The sequence below is a fragment of the Triticum aestivum genome, chromosome 5A (genome assembly GCF_018294505.1).
Source record: "Triticum aestivum cultivar Chinese Spring chromosome 5A, IWGSC CS RefSeq v2.1, whole genome shotgun sequence".
In the NCBI taxonomy this organism is placed as follows: domain Eukaryota; kingdom Viridiplantae; phylum Streptophyta; class Magnoliopsida; order Poales; family Poaceae; genus Triticum; species Triticum aestivum.
Window position 1 is genome coordinate 382,974,308 of NC_057806.1, and position 21,472 is coordinate 382,995,779.

The 21,472-nt window shown below is 50.5% G+C and overlaps 1 protein-coding gene across 1 annotated transcript; it reads right to left on the reverse strand.

Annotated features, from left to right (window-relative positions):
- Nucleotides 1–1,996: 1,996 nt before the first annotated feature.
- Nucleotides 1,997–2,810, reverse strand: LOC543437 (pathogenesis-related protein 1). The gene has a single exon (XM_044525112.1). The coding sequence runs from the start codon at nucleotides 2,707–2,709 to the stop codon at nucleotides 2,215–2,217; it is 495 nt and encodes a 164-aa protein (XP_044381047.1). The 5' UTR covers nucleotides 2,710–2,810; the 3' UTR covers nucleotides 1,997–2,214.
- Nucleotides 2,811–21,472: the final 18,662 nt, after the last annotated feature.

A 21,472-nucleotide genomic window follows, 5' to 3' on the forward strand; every position in this document is an offset into this window, starting at 1 on the left:
TTTTCTCCTTGCTTCATCTTAACCAACACGCAGCGCAATACATCATCAATGAAATGAGATTTCAACTCTCCAAGAACGCTACTTAATGAGTTTAAGAGGTTTCGGCCCAGCATTGACTGAAACTGTTTCCGAGAAATTAGACCTACACCGAGATTGAACAATATAAAGAGTATTCCCTGGAGTAAATACTGGCTCTAAAAATTGTCTAAACGAAATCGGTGCGTCAGAGCCCTGAGATAAACAGACCCAATAAAAAACTCCATACATTAACAACTGTATGATCTAGCTGGGTGCACAAATAGGTTTTAAAGAAACTCACAGGAACAATCTTGGAGAGCGTAAGTAGATATTCAGTCAAATTAAAAGGCGAAGTCAGAGCAGGGAACAGTTGATCCGAAAGACATGCCGTTCCAATGCACAAACATCCATATGCGTGTTCAGGAAGAAGAAAAGCACAAAGATGTCATCTCCTATAGCTAGCTAATGTACTATGGTAAAGATCGTACATACTTTGGGTGAGCGAGCATTGCATAAAAGAACAAACACCTTAAACTATAGAGGGCATAGACAACAAAGAACACCTAGATAGGTTTTAAAGACACCATTCCTCTCGAGCGCCAACCTCTTCCTAGTGGCGACCTACTCGAATATTTCATCGGGGCGGATGGCTGACACGTAAGCAGCATAGCGCTCATCTCATGTCTCCTTAACAATGAGGCGACATGGAGCAAGTGATGGCCAACATGAGCCGAGTGGGCGAGGTTTCTCCTATTCATATGAGATCTGGTTGTAACCATGCTTAGCATCCCAATCCTAGACAACGGGATGTGTTTTGGCATTAGAATCATGTCACTCATTGAGGAGGGTGGAATCCTCCTATGCGGCCTCCTCCGCTTCATGGCGATCCCACACCTTCTCATCAACGATACCGACGGCTTCCTATGTCGCTTCTCTCCTCTTCTTACAGGAAAACTAAGTCCAATCATGAGATGACATAAATGAGGATAATTTGGCCATATTCTCCGTCCTCCTTCACCCCTCCTTCTTTGGAAGCAAGACGATATTTGCCGAGCTGAGCCAATTGAAGTTTGATGTTTGGAGACTACTGAACTAGTGGATCACTCTCATATCGTCGTCACTAATTATGTGTCAACATTTCTTAAAGAAGTTCCCGGTGAAGCCGTCTAGTCCCGGCGCCTTGTCCCAAGCATTGCCGTCAATGGTGGCCTTGACCTCCTCCTTGGTGATGTTGTCATCAATGCCATTGAAGTCGACCACTTTGAAATTAAGATTCTCCCGGTTAATGTCCCCAGGCATAGGTGGACCCAAGGCACTCTCAAAGTGAACGTGAATGATTTCCTTGTTGGTCTTGTGATATGTAATCCACTCGTTGTTTCTATTTGAGCTGGTGGATGTGGTTCTTTCCGCGTCTTGCATTGATAGGCACATAGTGAACTTCAAGATTTTATTATGAGCAATTTTGCGGTACTTGGTAATCCTCAAAGATGGGCAAAATTACCAATGAAATCTAACCATTCATCTATGAGGGCAATTTAGTCCTTCTATATTTGTACTGTGGTATTTTTGCCTTATCCCTAATCAATAGCCCTTCACCAAACGACAAGTTCATGATCGATCGAGTTCGAAGGAGAATCCCCGCTCGATTAGAGATTAGGTTTTCAAGATTTTATAAAACATGAGATTAAATTTTTCCTTTTTGGGGGTAGAGAATTAAAACATTCTTTTGATCAATGGACTTAAATGAAAATAAAGATTATTTTTTACCAAAGCACATTATAAATTATGTGTAATATTTCATTTTCAATATATGAAGGTAACCTTTTTATTTACCCCTAAACACATGCTACTCTGCTTGGATTTTTCAGGTGATATATACTCCTATTTACTTGTGTTGTAGTCTTGTAGAGTACCAGTCAATAACTCAATAGGAGTATCAGCTAGAGATTGAACTAACTGTAGTGAAAGGTTCATATATGTTTCAAGGTACCGTAAAAAGGCTCATTATTTATTATAGTCCATGATGGAGAATACATAGCTTATTACGGCATTCCTTTTATTTACTCGCCCAGCCCCTCTAGCTAGTTATAGATAGGAACGTGCATGAATCCTTGCATGGGTGTTGCCATGCAAGGAACGAGGGACTACTGGACTATATATATATATATATATATATGTACTGCGGAGCAATCACAGTTAGTATGGTTTCTGTCCAATGACATTCCCGGCGGGCTCGTAGTTGCAGGTGATGAAGACGCCGCGGTTGTTGTTGCAGACGACGCGAGCGCAGCCGATGCTGGTCGACGCGCGCCACACCACCTGCGTGTAGTGCCCACACACCTTCCCGCCCGCGCAGGTGTTGGACCCGTAGTCGTAGTCCTTCTTCTCGTCCACCCACAGCTTCACCGCGTCCGCCGCCTTCCAGTCCGCGCCGGCCGACCCCCAGAAGATGTTCTCCCCGTAGGGCCCGCCCGAGTGCTGGAGCTTGCAGTCGTTGATCCTCTGGTTGGCGTAGCTCTGGGCGAACCCCTGCAGCTTCGTGCTCCAGCTCACCGCGCCCACGCCGACGGCGGCGCGGGCGGCGTTGTGAGGCGAGAGGTAGTCCTGAGGCGAGTTCTGGGCTTGGGAAAGGTTAACCATGGCGGCCGCCATGGCTAGGGCGAGCAAAACGGCCAGCTTGGGCGTCTCCATTACTCCCTGGCTCGCTGTCCAAATGGTTTCTACTATGTATGTGCCTGCACTATAGCTAGCTGCGTATGTGTAGGCCGTGGCTAGCTGGCTTTGCCTTGCTTTTGTACGTATAGCTTGAGTATAGAGGGGGTTTTTATAGTGGATTTGTACGGGAAATTTCTGCAGTTTGCCTGGAAAGTCTAGCACCATGGCAAGGAATTTTCTAACAGTGGCAAAGAATTCCACGAACAAGACATGCATGAGGCAACTCGATCGAGCCTGTCATTTGGATCTTTGTTACGAACAGCGATAGCTAGCCCATTCAACTTTCATGGTTAATTCTACGCTCCTATCCAGAAGGAGAAGCGATGAGGCCGTGAGTGGCTCACGTATGTAACGTACGCATATGGTTCCAGGAGGAGCATGCATACTTGGACTATTCCATTGTTTGCCCTCAAAGTTGATAGGCCACGAACGCCGGAGATCGTGTACTGCCGCAACTGCAAGAACGTACGCATTACTGGATTCTTCTAGGTTGACGTCACTTTCTGTAGGAAAATGGGACGCGAGCGTGAAATATAACAGCGCCCCTCTCCCCCTCTCTCTCAACCTTACTAACACTTGTAAAAAAGGTCAAAAAAATATTATTTTCAAAAAGGTCAAAAAACACTAGTAAAAAAAATTTACGCGGAAGCAACTGTATTGCCTGAGTCATGGGCAGGGACAAAATTCAGGCATAGTGGAGGCGAAGTGTTTTTTTTTTTGACCCTGTGAATCTATGACCGACCGTTAAAATAAATATTTACAAATACAAAGGCAAAGGAAACAAATCAACCAATACCAGCTTCAGGAAACATCATCAAAATAAAATTACAAGTTCTGTTCTATCCAAAGACAGATCTGCTCTGTCTTCTTCTGTTTAGCTCTGATCTGACAGACCCAAAGTCCTTCTTTGAGGTAATACTTCCAACCCTCAATATGTACTACAGTCTAAACAACTTTAAAGATCTTATCATTTCCGACACACAAAATACCCCAGCATCCCATAAACCGATATACCCCTCTTTCTGTTTGGAACGATATGATCCCAGCAATAGGGACGCTGCTTCATTGCCGTAATTGCACCTGCAGTTGGGTCATTGACATGTGGGCCAGCTATCTGTTAGGCCCACATGTCAGTGACCCAACTGCAGGTGCAGTTACGACACTGAAGCTCCATCCCAGCAATAGAGGGAAAATGGACAGTTCCAGAAAAGATGAATAGATGTTTCATCAGTCTTATCAGACCAGAGAACATAACTATAACTGTCAAGGTGCAAAGTCATGCGTTGGAGCATGTTCCTGGTATTATTCTTATCATGCAGCAAGAGCCAAAAGAAGATTTTATGTTTGGGTCTGCATGATGTGGCTCAAATGTCCTTAAAGATGTTGTGAGCAGTGTTATCTCACATAATGTACTAGTACATTCTCATAGAAGAGTAAGATTGAGCATTTCCTTGTAAAGACCAATAGTCATGTCCCATAGAGAGTGGTTTGTGGAACTGTTGGAAGCTATTCTGAGGTCTTTGGTGTAGGTGTTCTTGCAAAGTCTGGAACTGTTGGAATGCTTGCGGAGAGAGTGGTTTGTGGAACAAGTCTTCAGTTTGGAGAGTGTTTAGGGCCTATCGCAAGGATCTGTCCCTGTTGATGGCAAATGAGTATAGCTCACGGAAGCCACCAACCATCAGTCCAAAAATAAATGGTGTTGCCAGCACCAGGTTTACATACTGAAAATTGTTTAAAGATGGATAGAAGTCTTCTCGGAACAGCTTTCCACCAAAAGGATTCAACCATCCCATCACTAGGAAGAGAGTGTGAATAGTGGGTTTTCCAGATGATGTTGACTCATGGAGAATTATACTTGTTGAGAAACTTGTGCATGAACTTCATGAGCAAAGCTTTGTTATGAGCGGTGATATCTGGCACTCCTAATCCACCTTGAGCCCGGCTGATTAGTGACGTCATCAAAACGCTTAGCATCCACTGTCAGTGTTCTGTGCGAAATGTCATATTTTGTAAAGTGGTAGTTTTCCAAGAGCTATGAAGCTAAAGTGGTGATCTTGTGCATTTTACTGGGGTGAGTTTGGTGTTGAGGCATTGTCTAAATCATCAGGTTGTAGGCTTGTACTCCCTCTGTTCCGAATTACTTGTCTTGGATTTGTCTAGATACAGATGTATCTAGACTCATTTTAGTGCTAGATAACCCCGTATCTAGACAAATCTAAGACAAGTAATTCAGAACGGAGGGAGTAGCTAAGAGCAAACTCTGGTATTCTTTCTAGTTCTAATATAATAGTAGAATGGGTAGAACTCTTGCCACCATTTGAAAAAAAAAAAACCAAAACTCCTGGACTTTCTAGGAATTACCGGCAACTAAATTTTCATCATATGGATTATAAAGTTGGTCTTGCAAGAAGTGGCGGGCTCTAACCCAAGCCAAGAAACTTTGTGTGAAGGTATCATAGCTCTCACACTAAAATCGACTGGCTAACACGACGCACAGAAGAAATCTCAACAGCAATCAGTGGACAGCTTCTGAAAAACCGCACGCTTCCATCAATCAAGATATTTCCCCTACACAAGGAGAATGCAACAATGATAATGTTTTGTCAATTCCAAGGAACTGAAATACTTGAACGTTTCCTACAATCAGAGAAAATAAAACATTTAAATTCATGGAACGAAATGCAAAACAGCTCAAGATTGATCGTTGATCACTTAATACAGTTCATACTTGAGAACAAAATAAACAGATCGCAAGACTGCTGGTTCATGGTAAGCAAGCTTGGATCGTGGGAGGCCATGGCAGCTGGTACATGTACTCTGGCCCGTAGTACTTGTTCTCGTCGTGAAAGCGCTTACACTCCATGGTGTCGAGGTCGATGGAGATGAGCCCCACGCCTTTGTCTGTACACAACACAACAGACCCCTCCGCCACCGAGGCCATCTTCTTCAGCATGTCGACGCTCAACTCATCGTCACCTTCAACCTCACGGATCAACTGCTGCAGTTGGACCCTTTTCTCCAGCACCCATTCATCCCTGCCCTCTGCTTGTATGAAGACCTTGAGCTGGCTGACGCCCCGGTGGGCAATGCGCACCTTGCCACCGGCGCAGCCTACAACCTCGAGCCTGAAGTACCACATGTCTTCCGGGAACAAGGAACGAGAGAATTCCTTCGTGTCTTTGTCAAGGACAATGATTTCGGCTTCTACGGTCCTCCAGTAGACATAGCGGGCGAAATTTCGAGCGAAGTATAAGCTGCTCTCGGGCCTCACGTGGCTGTCTGCCGTGATCCGCGCCATGGTCCAGAAACCCTCGCTGCCGGAGGAGAATGAACACGCCCTGGCAATGCCATCCAACCGGAGTGCCACCATTATTCTGAAATTTGACAGGCTGATGCGCTCACCAGTCTCGTCGCCGTCGCCGTCGAGCAGGAAGGCGCCGCAGCAGAGGCAGCCCTCGAGCCGGTCCGGGCATGGGACCACCCTGCTGCGCCGCGTCAAGGGCTCGCAGACGAGGAGGTCGTGGAAGAGATACGGCTCCTCCTCGTCCTCGGCGTGCGTGCACTGACTTAGGAGGATGAGGCCGCCTCGACTGTCGGCGATGTCCCAGGAGCCGCCGTCGCAGTCCGGGAGAAAGTCGAGCGAGAAGTGCCGAGGGAGCATGTCGACGGTGTCTGCCGACGGCGAGAGGGAGAAGACGGGGTTGCATCCAGGCGGACACGACCCATGCGTACGCTCATCGACGCGGTAGTGTCCGGCGACGACAGGGGAGGCGCGGAGAGATCGGAAGCGGCCGAGGAAGGCCGAAGGCGCCCTCAGCGATGATGCGGCGCCAGCGCTTGCACGTACATGCGGCACGGACGAGGTGGAGTGAGGAGGGGAGGCTCAGGAATACTAGTTCGAGTAGCTCGTCGGGGACGCCGTGCTCGTTCGCCGGCGGCGGCGCCGAGATCTCGCTGCTGTCTCCCTCCATATTTGCCACCGGAAACCCCAGGCCTGGGATGCTCTGGCGGCGGAGGAGGAACCCTTGGAAGCTTTCGGGGGCGACTATATAGTAGTACGAGTACCACCAGATGCCTTTAAGATCTGACCCACCATGGCCTTTTTAGCCCATCAGTGGTTACCACTGTTTTCCGGCCAGCACTGGAATGCTCTTATTCTCTCAGCCCACCACGAAATGTAGGAGGCAATGGCTCTCCTCTCGAGCGCCCGCTCCCCGCCACCCATCGTCGCGGGCCTGGCCGCCGCTCGCCCGGCGTTCGTGGATGCGGTGTCCGGCCGCGTCCTGCCTTGCGTGGCGCTCAGGGACTCCGCTGTTGACCCGGCCCCGGAGTATGTGGACCGAATCTCCGGCCGCATCTTCCCTTGTGTGGCGTTAAATGCGGCGGTGCGCGGTGCGCCCCCCTTGGTAAGCTCAGTCTTGGCTCCATCCTCCCGTTCCGGCCCTCTACCTTCGCATCCGGAGACAGCAGGCTCCTCCCCCGCCCCGTCCTGGGCTGTGCTGGCTGCGCCCCGCCATCCCCCCATCAGATCTATTATTGTGGCTCCGAATGCGGGGATTCTCTCTGCGTCGGCGATCTCCTCTGTGCCGGCCGCTGGCTCCGGGCAGGCGCGCATGCCTGCTTCCCGCCAGGAGTGCCCCTCTCCCGTTGTGGGTGCTGTGAGCGCCATTAATCCCGAGGGGGAGGATGGGTGGGAGACGGCGTGCTCTCGGCGTGCTCGGCGCCTGGCGAAGCGCCAGGCAGATCCTCCGCGGCAAAGTCCAAAGGATTCGCTCCGTCTCAGGGAGTGTGCTCGGGCTGCCGCTGTGCAAGCATTCAAGATGCGTTTTGGCAATTGCTGCTTCCGCTGTCTCGCCTCTCGCCACAAAGCTTTTGAATGCTGCGACCCCGCAATTTGCTACACTTGCAGAAAGACTGGGCATCTTGAGCGCTCATGTCCAGTTCGTCTTGCAAAAGCCAAAGCCAAAGCTCCAGCACCTGCTCGTCCCGCCTCCGCCGCACCGCAACGCAGTTCGTCTCCTCCAACACTGCCCCTCATTTCCAACTCCTCTGCAGCCGGTCAGTCTGTGTCACCGTCCCTTCTGCCGGAGCCCGCTACGCAGCTTATGTCGCTCGCTGCTGGTCGGAGGCCTGTGCGGTGGGCCATGGAGTTCATCCCCGGTGCCCCGGAGCGGAGGCCGGCCACGTCGAGCTGTACGGTGATGAGCACCCCGACGATGGAGGAGGAGGCGTATCAGCTAAGGACCATGTCGCTGCTCCTCACTGCCGTGGGTGACCGCTCGGCCATCACGCCGGACATGATTGCTCGTGTGGTGGCGCATGAGCATCGGTTCGACCTCCGGGACATTTCCGTCGCGCCGTGCTTCCCTGAAGACTACATCATCACCCTGGCTGACCGTGTCCAGCGCGACCTGGTCTATGAAGGGCGTGTGATCGAGGTGGCGGGGGTCCGTTTTCAGCTCCGGCCATGGTTCCCGCCGGTGGGCGGCAACAAGGTATGGAGGTTCTACTGCAGAGTAGTGATTGATCGTTTGCCGTTGAATGCTTGGGATTAGGACACCGTCCAGGAAGTGGTTGGGAAGAACTGCTGGCTTGATTTGATTGAGCGGCAGTCCAAGACCAAGAGGAACAGATCTGCTCTCTTTGCTTGGGTATGGACATGGAACCCGGACATGATACCAAGGGCGTCTGATTTCAACATGCTGCAGCGGCAAGATGTGATCAGGTCCAGAGAGTCGAGGCCGGAAGGAGTGCCGGTGGAGGAGGGCTTGGAGGGGCCGGACTTCCTGGTGCTCATCCACCTTGGTGTGGTTAAGGATTACACTCCCCTGTCTCCTTCGGCGAGCCCAGATAATGGAGTGTGTGAGTGGCCTCGCACGTACAATCACAAGGGGTGGAGAATGGGTGTCAAGGATGGGGAGGGCCATCCCCGAGCTGCTCCTTCTGCTGGCTTGTTTCGTGCGGACCGGCGAGATGATGATGGCCACGATGATGGAAATGGAGGAGGCTTCAGGAAGCGGGGGAAGATAGGAGGTGTTCGCCGGAGTTTTTGGCAGGGGGTGCGTGATCAGGCAGGCTGCAGGGAGACTTCGGCGTACGCCCCGGCGCCTCGCCGGCACCGCCGGCGGGATGAAGGAACCAGCGAAGTGCCCGTGGTGCAGATGGCTGCTGATCAGGTACAGCATGAGCGAGGTACTGACAATGGTCTCACTCCTACTGCTTTAGAGACAGCGCAGCATCAGCTGGTGGGCCAAGAAAGAGTGTTTGTCTCCCCTTCCTTGGAGGTGTCCCAGGTCCAAGAGAGCACCACCTTTGCCCCGATGAGACAGGCCGACCAGCAAAGCACGGACGAGGAGCTCAGTGATGCGCGCAGTGTCGCCACTTTGCTAGACCAACAGCTGATGCAAGACAGCCAGGGACCATCCATGCTGCCTCCTCAGGATCTGACTGCACGAGCGCTTGGGAACTCCCAGCTTGTAACCGATGGTTGGATTGGAGACCTCATGGGATGGGGATCTGGCTCTGGTGGGCTTATGCCTCTGTTCTTGCCGCCCAGACAGCAGCAGCTGCAGTATCCGTGGGATTGCAGTGTGCCTATAGCCAAGGACTTCACTATGGGTGTGACTAATGTTGACCATAGTTACCCGAGCTTTGAACTACCTCCGCTGCCACCATCTCTGAGCCGCTGGGAACTGACGGACGCGACCTCGCCACGACTGTGTACACCGCAGATGATGACTATCTAGGAGTCGGCTGCCTTCTCATTTGGCCCCTCCTGGTTACCAAACTAGGTTGAGGCCCAGGCGTATCTGCCGGTTAGAGAGCCCAGCTGGGCTGTTGGATCGGAGGTGATTTTTGGGCCTGGGGTGGCTGGTATTGGGAGCAGGCCTGGCCTGAGCGAGTCGGCGCCTTGGTCAGATAGTACGGGAGGTTTTGCTGATCATGGATTACAGAGGGAGCATGCCCAGTGCTCTGTTGAAGAAATGCGTGCGCGGAGGGCGCTTAAGGAGGCCAATCTCTCTGGCCCTGGTCTCATCTCTGCGATTACAAAAGAGATTGCAAGATTGAATATTGATGAGCGGCGGCGGTTCATTAACAAAATAGCTGCTCTGCTGTCCTCCTCCATCCTTGGCACTCCTCCAGCCTTGTCTTCTCCACCACCTCGCAAGCTGAAGCAGCGGTTGCTCTGAGTCGTTTTAGCTTCTCGTCAGAGCTCGCGCCTGCAACACCTTGGCTCCAACTTATCTTCTTCAAGGCGTGCTCAGGTTGAGATTAGCACCCGGCTTGGGTTCATCAAGCGTCCCGAGGACTTCAACGACGACACCGTGCTCGAGTACATTCAGTTCTTCCGCGCCCCAATGCCACCGGCTAACGTAGCCAAGCTGGCCGAGATCGCGGGCTTGTCCTCGCCTTCTCAGCTTTCACTGCCTGATGCTGAGCTGCAAGCCATCTTGGATGAGCTTGCTGGGCGCGCAGCTTGAGCGCGTGGCCTCTTTAATTCGCAGACCTTTAGTTATCATGTTTAGTTGTCATTTGAACACCTTGCTGTGTGTTGTGGGGCGCTGTTTGGCTGCTAGGAGGGTCCTTGGGCCCTTCTTGTATCTGGTTCCGTTGGGCATGTCGTGCCTAGACTTCATTCAGTGGATCACTAAGTTTATTAATGAGTAGCCAATTATCTATTCTTAGCTGGAATGTGCGCGGTCTGAACAACCAAGCGCGCAGGGCTGCAGTTCGCGCCATGTTGGATCAGCTTTCTTGTTCTATAGTCTGTTTACAAGAGTCTAAACTAGCTGCTGTAGCCGATAGTGATATTCTGGAGATTACTGGTAGTGCTTTTGATTGTCACTCCTATCTGGCCGCTGATGGTACGCGCGGAGGTATACTCCTCTACTGGCGCTCTAGCTGCTTTTCTACGACTGCGATCACGGTGCGCACCTTTTCTATCACGGCTGTGTTCACTCCGGTGGGGCAGAATACGCCGTGGACTCTCACCACCATTTACGGTCCTCATGACTATGAGCGTAAGAAGTCCTTCTTGAATGAGTTAGCAGATATCCATAACGCCATGAATGGGCCATGGTTTGTAGTTGGTGATTTCAACCTTATAACTGACCCCAACGACAAGAACAACGACCGCATTTGTCGATGTTGGATGAACAAGTTCCGCCACACCTTAAACAGATCAAGCCTTCATGAGCTGCCCTTGATTGGTAGGAAATACACTTGGAGCAACGAGCAGCAGACTCCGACTCTTGTCAAGCTCGACCGTGCATTTGCCAACGTAGATTGGGAGCTTTTGTTCCCGGCCGCCAAGCTGCTACCTCAAGCTTCCTCCATTTCTGATCATTGCCCACTGCTCCTTCGCAATGACGGAGTGCTGAAAACCAATAGGAGGTTTAGGTTTGAGTCCTACTGGCTATTTGTAAATGGGTTCAAGGATCTAGTGGCTCAGTCCTAGGCTGAGTCGGCTGGGGGGAGATGCCCTATCGCCGCGCTCAATGTTAAACTATGGCGACTTAGCAAAGCTCTTCGGGCTTGGAGCAAGTCAATTGTTGGGGATATCCAGAAGCAGATGCATATTGTTAATGAGATTAACTTGCAGCTTGACATGGCTCAGGATCACAGGCAGCTATCTGCTGTGGAGAGCAGTCTTCGAGCCGAGCTCAAGTCTCGCTCCCTCGGGCTTGCAGTGCTGCTCAAAGTAAAGCTCCGTCAGAGAAGCAGAGTGTTATGGCTAAGGGCGGGAGATGCTAATACTCGCTTTTTCCAGCGCAAAGCGAACGCCAGGCGCAATAGAAACACAATTCACATTCTGCATGGGCCAAACGGCGTTGTTACAGATTGCGTGGCTATGTCCGAGCTGGCCCGTCAGCACTTCATGTGCATTTTTGGTGCCGCGCAAAACATCTCCTCTGGCCTGGACTGGGAGGAGCTGGGCCTGAGTCAGGTCGACCTGTCGGATATTGAAGGGGAATTCACGCTTGATGAGATTAAGCTGGCCTTAGACGACATGCCGTCAGAAAAGGCACCAGGCCCGGATGGATTCTCTGGGGGCTTCTACAAGCACTGTTGGGACATTGTTAAGCTTGATGTTCTCGCGGCTCTAAACCAACTGCACAGAATGGATAGTAGGGGCTTAGCCCAAGTCAACAAGGCTCTCATTGTGCTTATTCCGAAAAAGCATGGAGCGGATAACCTCTCTGACTTTCGGCTAATTTCATTGGTTCACAGCATTATAAAGCTTTTTACAAAGCTTCTTGCTTGTCGTCTTGCGCCGAAACTGCCGGAGCTTGTTGATCCCTGCCAGAGCGCATTCACTAAGAATCGCAGCATACAAGAGAATTACATCTACATTCAGAACACAATCAGATTTCTGCATAAGTCTAAGAAGCCAGCCGTTCTTCTCAAGCTTGATATTGCGAAGGCTTTTGATTCTGTCTCCTAGGAGTACATCTTAGATATGCTGCAAGCTAGAGGGTTCGGTGCGCGGTGGAGAAGCTGGATTGCTATGCTCTTACGCACCTCCTCTTCTCGTGTCCTCATCAACGGCCATCTGTCTGAGGATGTGATCCACCATAGAGGCCTAAGGCAAGGCGAACCCATCTCCCCTTTCCTATTCATCTTGGCCATGGACCCGTTGCAGCGGATGATGAATCTTGCCACCGAAGAGGGGCTCTTGTCGAAGCTACCAGGAAGACGGCGACTCATGCGCTGCTCATTTTATGCCGATGATGTCGCTCTATTTATGAAGCCTTCTGAGAATGACGCCCGTATGATCAAGTTACTGCTCGATTGCTTCACTTCGGTCTCAGGCCTGCATACAAATACCGCAAAAAGTTTGGCTCTGCCCATTCGCTGTGCTGCTCTGGATCTCCAACGAATCTTGGCGCCGCTTGGGATTCCCATCAAGCAATTTCCGACGACCTATCTTGGCATACCTCTTTCGCTCCGTTGCCTGACTAAGGTGGACCTTGAGCCACTGGTCCTCAAGTTTGGGAACATAATGGCTCTTTGGAGGGGCGGCATGATGGCTAAGAGTGGGCGGCTCACACTCCTCAAAGCAAATCTGGCCTCTCTTGCCGTTTACCTAATGACGGTGCACAGCCTACCCAAGTGGGTTATCAAGCGGCTAATCCAACTCTGTCGCGCGTGGTTATGGAATGGGGAGAATGTTTGCAACAGTGGTCATTGTCGAGTTGCATGGAATTTGCTGTGCCGCCCCAAAGTTTTGGGAGGCTCAGGTGTGATGGATTTCGCTAAGTTCGGCGTGGCGCTCCGTCTCCGCTGGATGTGGTTAGCTTGGAAAGACCCAACTAGGCCATGGGTGTGTGGGCCGCTGCCATGCAATTCGAAGGAGGAAGAGCTTTTTGCAATGGCAACGGAAATCTCACTTGGTGATGGTGCACGGGCCAGATTTTGGCAGGATAGATGGTTGAAAGGGCAGTGCCCCAAAGTTATTGCACCATCCCTTTTTGCTGCCTCCACAAGGAAGAATAGGACGGTTTGTGAGGCTTTGGCAAACGAGCGGTGGCTCCTGGACCTTGCAACGGGTCTCACGGCAGACATGCTTCATGAGCTTGCAGCGTTGGCAGGCTTGCTGGATGACATGGAGCTTCGGCAGGATCAACCGGACACCATCCGATGGAGGTTCGCGTCTGACGGCAAACATACTACCCGTTCAGCCTACTTGATTCAGTTTGAGGGATCGATCCCCCTTAATGGCCATCAGCTAATTTGGTCTGCATGGGCGCCGGGGAAATGCAGATTCTTCATATGGATGTCTTTCTTGGTAAAATTCTCACGGCTGACGCTCTCCTGCGTCGGGGTTGGGAGAACTGCTACTTTTGCCCTTTGTGTGTGCGCAACCTGGAAACCCCCCTCCACCTCCTCGTGGATTGTCCGTGGTCTAGATCCATCTGGGACGGCATTGCGTCGATGGCCAATTTGCCGTCACTGAACACGGCCACATGGAGCGCCACCTCCGCCTTCAAGGACTGGATGTTGGAGCGCAACGCACTGACGCTGCCGGCGAGAAGAAAGGGCTTGATCTCTCTTGTTCATCTGACGGCGTGGGAGATTTGGCGTGAGAGAAACCGACGGCTATTCCAGCAGGAGGCAATGACTAAAGTTGCATTCAAGTGCAAGGTCATGGATGAAATCAAGATGTGGAACATGGCTGGTGCTGGCATACCTTTTGACCCGGGCTGAGTTGGCATCAGTAGTCTTCTTTCTTCTCCTTTGTTTTCTTCTTTTGGTGTTGTCCGCTTGGGCGTGTTTCTTGTACTCGAGTTCTTATGATCAATGAATTTGACAAATCAACTGTCAACATTCAAAAAAAATGTAGGAGGCAGATCGTCAAGATTTTCTAAATGGCCGGTTACTGGTACTGAGACGACCCGTTAAGTCTTAATTTTTATTTTTATTTTGTTTTCAAAATATTTTTATATAAGACATTTTTGAAATATGGTTGTGGACGTGGTGTCATTGGTAGATTCAACTCTTCTTGACCCCAACAAAACAAGTATGGTTGTGGACGTGGTGTCATTGGTAGATTCAGCTTCTCCACTATCTTGATGCTTGCAGCGTTGATCAAATTCATGTGATCGATTGTCATGGCACATGATCTCTCTCTCTCACCACCACATGCGTGTGAAAAAGCCCGGTCCAACGGCCTTCCTCCTCCAACTGAAATCCATAGCTTAACTTACTGAATGACGATTGTCGGTGTCAAAATCGGCGGATCTCGGGTAGGGGGTCCCGAACTGTGCGTCTAAGGCGGATGGTAACAGGAGGCAGGGGACACGATGTTTTACCCAGGTTCAGGCCCTCTTGATGGAGGTAAAACCCTATGTCCTGCTTGATTAATATTGATGATATGGGTAGTACTCCCTCCGTTCGGAATTACTTGTCTCGAAAATGGATGTATTTAGAACTAAAATACATCTAGATGCATTCATTTCTGCGACAAGTAATTCTGAACGGAGGGAGTACAAGAGTAGATCTACCATGAGATCAGAGAGGCTAAACCCTAGAAGCTAGCCTATGGTATGATTGTATGTTGTCCTATGGACTAAAACCCTCCGGTTTATATAGACACCGGAGAGGGTTAGGGTTACACAAGGTCGGTTACAAAGGAGGAGATACACATATCCGTATTGCCTAGCTTGCCTTCCACGCCAAGTAGAGTCCCATCCGGACACAAGACGAAGTCTCCAATCTTGTATCTTCATAGTCTAACAGTCCGGCCGAAAGATATAGTCCGGCTGTCCGGAGACCCCCCAATCCAGGACTCCCTTAGTAGCCCCTGAACCAGGCTTTCAATGACGATGAGTCTGACGCGCAATATTGTCTTCGGCATTGCAAGGCGGGTTCCTCCTCCAAATACACCACAGAAGATTTTGAATACAAGGATAGTGTTCGACCCTGCAAAATAAGTTCCACATACCACCACAGAGAGAACAATATTTCCACAAATCTAATCTGCTGACTTGTTTTGGCAACATGACGTTATGCCATGGCCCGGTGATTATTCGAGCCGTTTCCTTCAACTAGCCCCACACATAACGCGAGGCAGTTTTTTGACACGTCTCGTCAAAGTAGAGATCGTGTTCCCCTAATTATGGGATTCTCATCAATACGGTCATGGGTAACCCAACCGCGTTTAGGACTCCTAGATTATAGGCAAGTCCCAAACGGCCACGGAGAGGACGCTTGATATTCACCCTCTTTATAAAGGGACAAGGCTTTTACTTTTTCCCCTCCCGTGCTCAATCGAATCCTTCCCCCACCTCGAGTTCTAACACCCAAAGCCCAGGTCAGGTGCTCCGGATCTTCAATCATGTCCTGATCCAGCCTTCAAGGCCGATGGATGCCCTCCTCCGTTACGGAAGAGGATATCAAGAAGTTGAGGGAGGCCAGATACCTGACCGCCTAGGTTTCGCATTGGCTGCCTGCCCAAGGGCAGGTCGTCCCTACTCCTGAACCCAATGAAGACGTCGTGTTCATCTCCCACTTCCTCCGAGGTCTAGGCCTCGCTCTGGATCCCTTTGTAAGGGATTCGATGTTCTATTACGGGCTAGACTTCCATGATCTAGCCCCGGACTCCTTTCTCCACATCTCGGCATTTATTGTTGTGTGTGAGGCATTCCTCTGCATTACCCCTCACTTCGGCCTGTGGCTCAAGACCTTTGACGTGAAGCCAAAGACAGTCGAAGGGCAGCATGTAGCGTGTGGAGGCGTATTAATAAGCAAGATCTCTGGAGCTCCATGGCCAAAGGGTTCCTTTCCAGAGGTGTCCGGATTATGGCAACGGGAGTGGTTTTACATCACGGCTCCCAGAAGTGCCAAGTGGGCAGCTGCCCCTGTTCCACTTGGGCCCTCCACCACAACTGATGTCATGGATTAGCAGAGGGCTGAGCTGGGGTCCAGCCAAGGACGTGCCTGTACTGCAGAGCCGCATTCAGGATCTCTTCGAAGGAGATTTCAATCTGGTCATGGTGGTGCAAGTCATGCTGGTTCGATGAATCCAGCCATGCAAACACCGACCCTTCCGCATGTGGGAGTTCAACCCAGAAGGACCCCGCTCTATCCAGAATTTCCTCGGCCTGACGCACGAGGAGATGTATAAATCATTCTTCGGACCCCAAATAGAGTGTCCGGATACTACCGAGGATGTGGGCCTAAGCAGCAACCGCACCGCCGAACAGGTAAATAATCCTCTAGCCGAATACGCCATCTTTTATTTACCATGACACCATTCTGAGAAATTGCTCTTTGACCAGGACTGGCTAACAAAGGCAAAGATGATTCGGTGTTCGCCCTCCCTTCCTGAGGGTTTGGAAAATTCGGTACTGGAAAAGATGCTCGAGCTGGCACCTTGCCCAGAGCCCTCAAAGGAAGATAAAGGGGGGAATAACGAGGGCGAGAGCGGGCCCCCATCGCTACCAATTCCAACCGAGGGAATGAGCGCCTCCGTGAAGGAGGATAACCAAGGGGAAGAATCCGACCTTCTCTCGCTTCGGGGAAGGAAGAGGACTGCCTCTGAAGATCCGGAAACTAATGTTTCCAAACGGGAGAAGAAATCTCCACCAGAGGGTCCTGCCTTGGAGGGTGCTCTGCCGCATAAAGTCCGCGCAGGGATCAGCCCTCCAATGAGCTGTAAGTAATCAAAAAGTACTTTAATAGTGAAGATATACTACCTTACCTCTGAGGAAAATAACCGAAGCCTTTATCTTGCAGTTCGGACCTTAGCCCCTCTCAGCAGAGCTTGTCTTCGGGGGGTCTTATTCCGGAGATGATGGAGAGCGAAATGCCTCCCCCGGACTCCCCCGCTCAAGAAGCAGGCGACCTTGAAGTGTCGTCACGGAGGACCTCTCCGGATCTGATGAGGCCAGAAGATAATCCTATAGTCACCCAAAGTCCCCAGCGTCCGGCTCTCGAGGAGAGCAAACAAAAGAGTCCGGCACCATCTGGTATGCGGTCGGACGTACTGAGGGAGCTGTTGGAGCGAGCGGCCATCTCAGAAGAACACCATACGTTGATGGGTACGGTGATGGAAAGAAGTTCGTCCCCCGAAAGTGGATTACATGAAGCCTTTATGAGTCTACTGATGGGCTTTGAGGTACGTGAAATGATATACTTTTTAATAGTATCGCACATGTTTAGGTGTGCCCTATGTAGATAGTAGCCCCTGAGACTCTGGTTGTCATCGAGAATGGCGGTGAACAGAGGATCATAGTCCCAGGTAATAACCAAACTGCCTTTATGTGCAGGTGGTGGAAGCTCCGGTGGCTAGCCGGACTAATGAGTTTGCCGAACTAAAGCGGCAACTTGATGCGGCAGACGCCGACATCGAGCTTGTTAACAAGCGGCTTGACGAGTCACAGGGTAAGTAATGTTTTCTGGTGAATGTCACATAGTAAGAGCAACATGATGCCAGTATATTTAATATGTTGTGACTGTAGATGGAACTGCCACCTTGGAGACCCTTCGGGCGGAACTTGCCCGAGCCAAGGAACAAGCAAGAATTAGCAATGCGGCTGCTTTGAAGGCGGCCGAAGAGTTAAGAGCTGAGAAGGCCGTGCATTGCGAAAGCAAAGAGAAGATGGCCAAGATGGCCGTAAAATTTAAAGACACCGCTGACCGTTGCCAGTTCCTTGAAGAAGAGAACCGAGTGAAGGCAGCGGACCTTGAAAAGGCCACGGTGGAGACCAAAGACACCCGCTCTGCTATGAGGGAGAAGAAGGAGGAGCTGCGTGAAGCCGGGGATATTGCGGCTGGGAAGCCCTTTCTGCTGCAGAGGAAGTTCGGAGATCCGCGGTATGCCCCTCTAGATCAGCTGTGGAGTTCGGCAGACGCATATATGGACTTGGCAACGAGCGCTGTCGATGTGGTCGAATACTTTCGAGATCAGACAGATCGTGAAGTGGACAAGCTGTTCTGGTCGCAATTTAACGTTCCAGAGCGTCCGCTTCCCTTGACTGATCAGCTAGCCGAATGGGCCGAACTTAATAGATTGTCCGGACTTGCCACGAGGTCCGTTGTAGATCATCTGTGGCCGGGGAAGCCGAAGTCGAACAACTATTTCAGCTTAGTGCAGCAGTTCCTTGGTGCGGTGCCGCGCATCAATGCGATGAAGAGGTCAGCGTGCATAGAAGGCTCGCGGATGGCCCTTGCCCGTGTCAAAGTATACTGGGCGAAGATGGATGCTACCACTATTGCGGCGCAGGGTTCGGCCATAGGCCGAGTGGCTGCCGAGCACTATTTTGAAAAAGTTCTTGAGGGTGCTCGTTTGATAGAGGCCCAGTGCTTGAAGAATATTATGTTTGAGTGACATGTATTCCCATTGTAAACACAATGTTTTTATGAAATGTATTAAGGCTGTATTTATACTTTTGCCTGAAAGTAATACGATGCCTCTTGTGCGGTCATTTATGTATATATGTATATAACCTGAAAGATTGCAGTCGTCGGCTTCAACCCCCACGCATATAATGCGGAGGTTCTCGTAGAAGACGCGTGTTCACACTTAACCCAACGTCTTGGTCCTATTAAGGAGGTGACAGCGCAGCGAACGAGGCAACCAGACTATAATGCTTTAACACTTTCACTTAGCCATAGGAGTTTGATGGTGGGGCTACTATATAGCCCCTGGTGGCTCCGCACTCTCCCGAACTCAGGGTGCGTATATGCCTGGCCGGGAAATGGCCCTTCATTAAAGCGGAGGAATTCTAACATTCTGATAGGTCATCGAGTGGTTGACCAGTCTCGCGCTATATCATGACAGTCAGTTTTCGGCTTTCTCTACTGAGGTGCTTGTCCGGATGAACCAGGGCGTAATCGCAGTAGTTCTCCTGGTGCTGCCTTAGCCGATAGAGCGGAACGTAAGGCACCAAAACACAGGAGCCGGGCAAACCCAACATTTGACCAAAGACATGATTCGGAGCTGATGCATATAAGGCCAAACTCGCGACGCCGAACACTCCCTAAGGTATTCGGTCTTTATGGTATAAATCGGGCCTAAATAGTGCCCTTTGTAAGAAGCCCCTTGTGTCCAGGTACATGCATTATTCTGACGTGGCCACATGCCAAGACGTCAGCATCCTTCTCAATTGTACTGAGAATCCGAGGGATGTGTATCAACAAGAGACAGTAAAAAAGGTTTACGCACGGTCTTAATCTAAAAAGAATCCTTGGAACGGGTCCCTGCTGCACGTCTGCGCCTATGTCTCCGTTGTGCCGTATCCTGGACGGGTGTAGCACGATGGTCATCTGTAAAAGAGAGAAACTTAGGTGAAAAGTTGTCGTGCAAAAAGGTAGTTTTAAAGAAACCATGTATAATTTGAGATGAGTAAAAATTGCCACTTGTCTGCGCATGTTGAGCCCCTTGTATTTGTAATAGGGGTGTTGAGGGAGTCCTGTATTAGGGGGTGTTCGGATAGCCGGACTATACCTTCAGCCGGACTCCTGGACTATGAAGATACAAGATTGAAGACTTTGTCCCGTGTCCGAAAGGGACTTTCCTTGGCGTGGAAGGCAAGCTTAGCGATACGAATATGCAGATCTCCTACCATTTAACCGACTTTGTGTAACCGTAACCCTCTCCGGTGTCTATATAAACCGGAGGGTTTTAGTCCGTAGGACAAGATACAAAACAACAATCATACCATAGGCTAGCTTCTAGGGTTTAGCCTCTCCGATCTCGTGGTAGATCTACTCTTGTACTACCCATATCATCAATATTAATCAAGCAGGACGTAGGGTTTTACCTCCATCGAGAGGGCCCGAACCTGGGTAAAACTTTGTGTCCCTTGCCTCCTGTTACCATCCGACCTAGACGCACAGTTCGGGACCCCCTACCCGAGATCCACCGGTTTTGACACCGACATTGGTGCTTTCATTGAGAGTTCCTCTGTGTCGTCTCCATCAGGAAGGATGCCTCACCCCGTCTTTAAAGACGGCACCGTTGCTAAGGGAGCTTTGGCTGTCGGCCAAACCCTCCGGCTAGGTGGTTTTCTTATGACTGCCTGTTCGGCTTCTACGCCGACGATGACCTCTCGAGCCACCGAAAACAATCTTCATGTCAGCTCGGAACTCGCCAAACAGTTAGATCCAATGGAGCTCTCCTCCATAAACGAGCTCTTGGATCGCATCGCCGCCCTGGGAGTCGCTACGGATTACGACCAGATTAGGCCTAAACCCGATCTGAGAGATATTAACTCTCCCCAAGTCACCCATCATGTTGTCGTGGTAGAGGGACAGTGCGGCGACACTTCATCTATCTTAAGGACTAGCTACGTCTTGATTCCCGATCCCTCCAAGCCAGATACCCGCGGAGGGGAGGATATCACTCAAGACCTGAACTTAGAGTCAGGCGACGGGTTGGATTCATTGGACAACATCCAGGAATCCAAATTTTTGAGTTCGGAAATTCCTCGGCCTCTAAGCCTCAGATTGGGTGAGGCTTCGGATTTAATTACACCCACCCACCCAAACATAAGCGATCTATCCCAAATCAGGCAAGAGCCCGATGAAACAGTACATCATTACTGGGCCAGATTCCTCCTGGTTAGGAACAGGATAAGGGACTGCCGTGAGGAAGACGCAATCTCAATCTTCTGCAATAATTGCACGGACAAGGGAATCCTCAACGCCATAAGCCGCCGTGATATTGCATGCTTCGCTGACTTAGCGTCCATTGTACGAAAGTACTATGCGATGGAAAGCGCCTGGAAAACCAAAATAAAATTTTGGGACAATCCGGCCCTGAGTACAAACCCAGTCCGAAATAAAAGGGTGCATCATCGCCAGACACCCGGGTCAAACACCAAAAAGCAAAAACCCTCTACAGGGCATGGAACCATACTGGAAGGATGGCTTAATGGACCCTGTAAAATTCACAGTACAGAGGATGCCACACCAACTCACAGCCTTAGAGCATGTTGGATACTCCGGCAGGTGGCCAAAATTGGCGAAGATCTCCTAATTCCGGAGGCCACAGAAAGCCACCCCAGAGACACCAATACGGTATTAACAGTCTTTGAGACTTTCACATCAAATAATATGCGAAAAAGGACATTCCACAGCCTTGCCGAAGTCTACGAAGTAGCAATAATAAACCCATGGAGTGACACGGCTATTACCTTTAACGCCAGTGATGAACCTAAATTCCGAACAGCCCGAGCACCAGCCGCATTGGTCCTCAGTCCAATAGTGGGCGGCTTTCGTCTTACCAAGGTAC

Excerpts from the sequence above, each read along its gene's own strand:
- LOC543437 (XM_044525112.1), bottom strand. The coding sequence starts at position 2,709 with ATGGAGACGCCCAAGCTGGCCGTTTTGCTCGCCCTAGCCATGGCGGCC.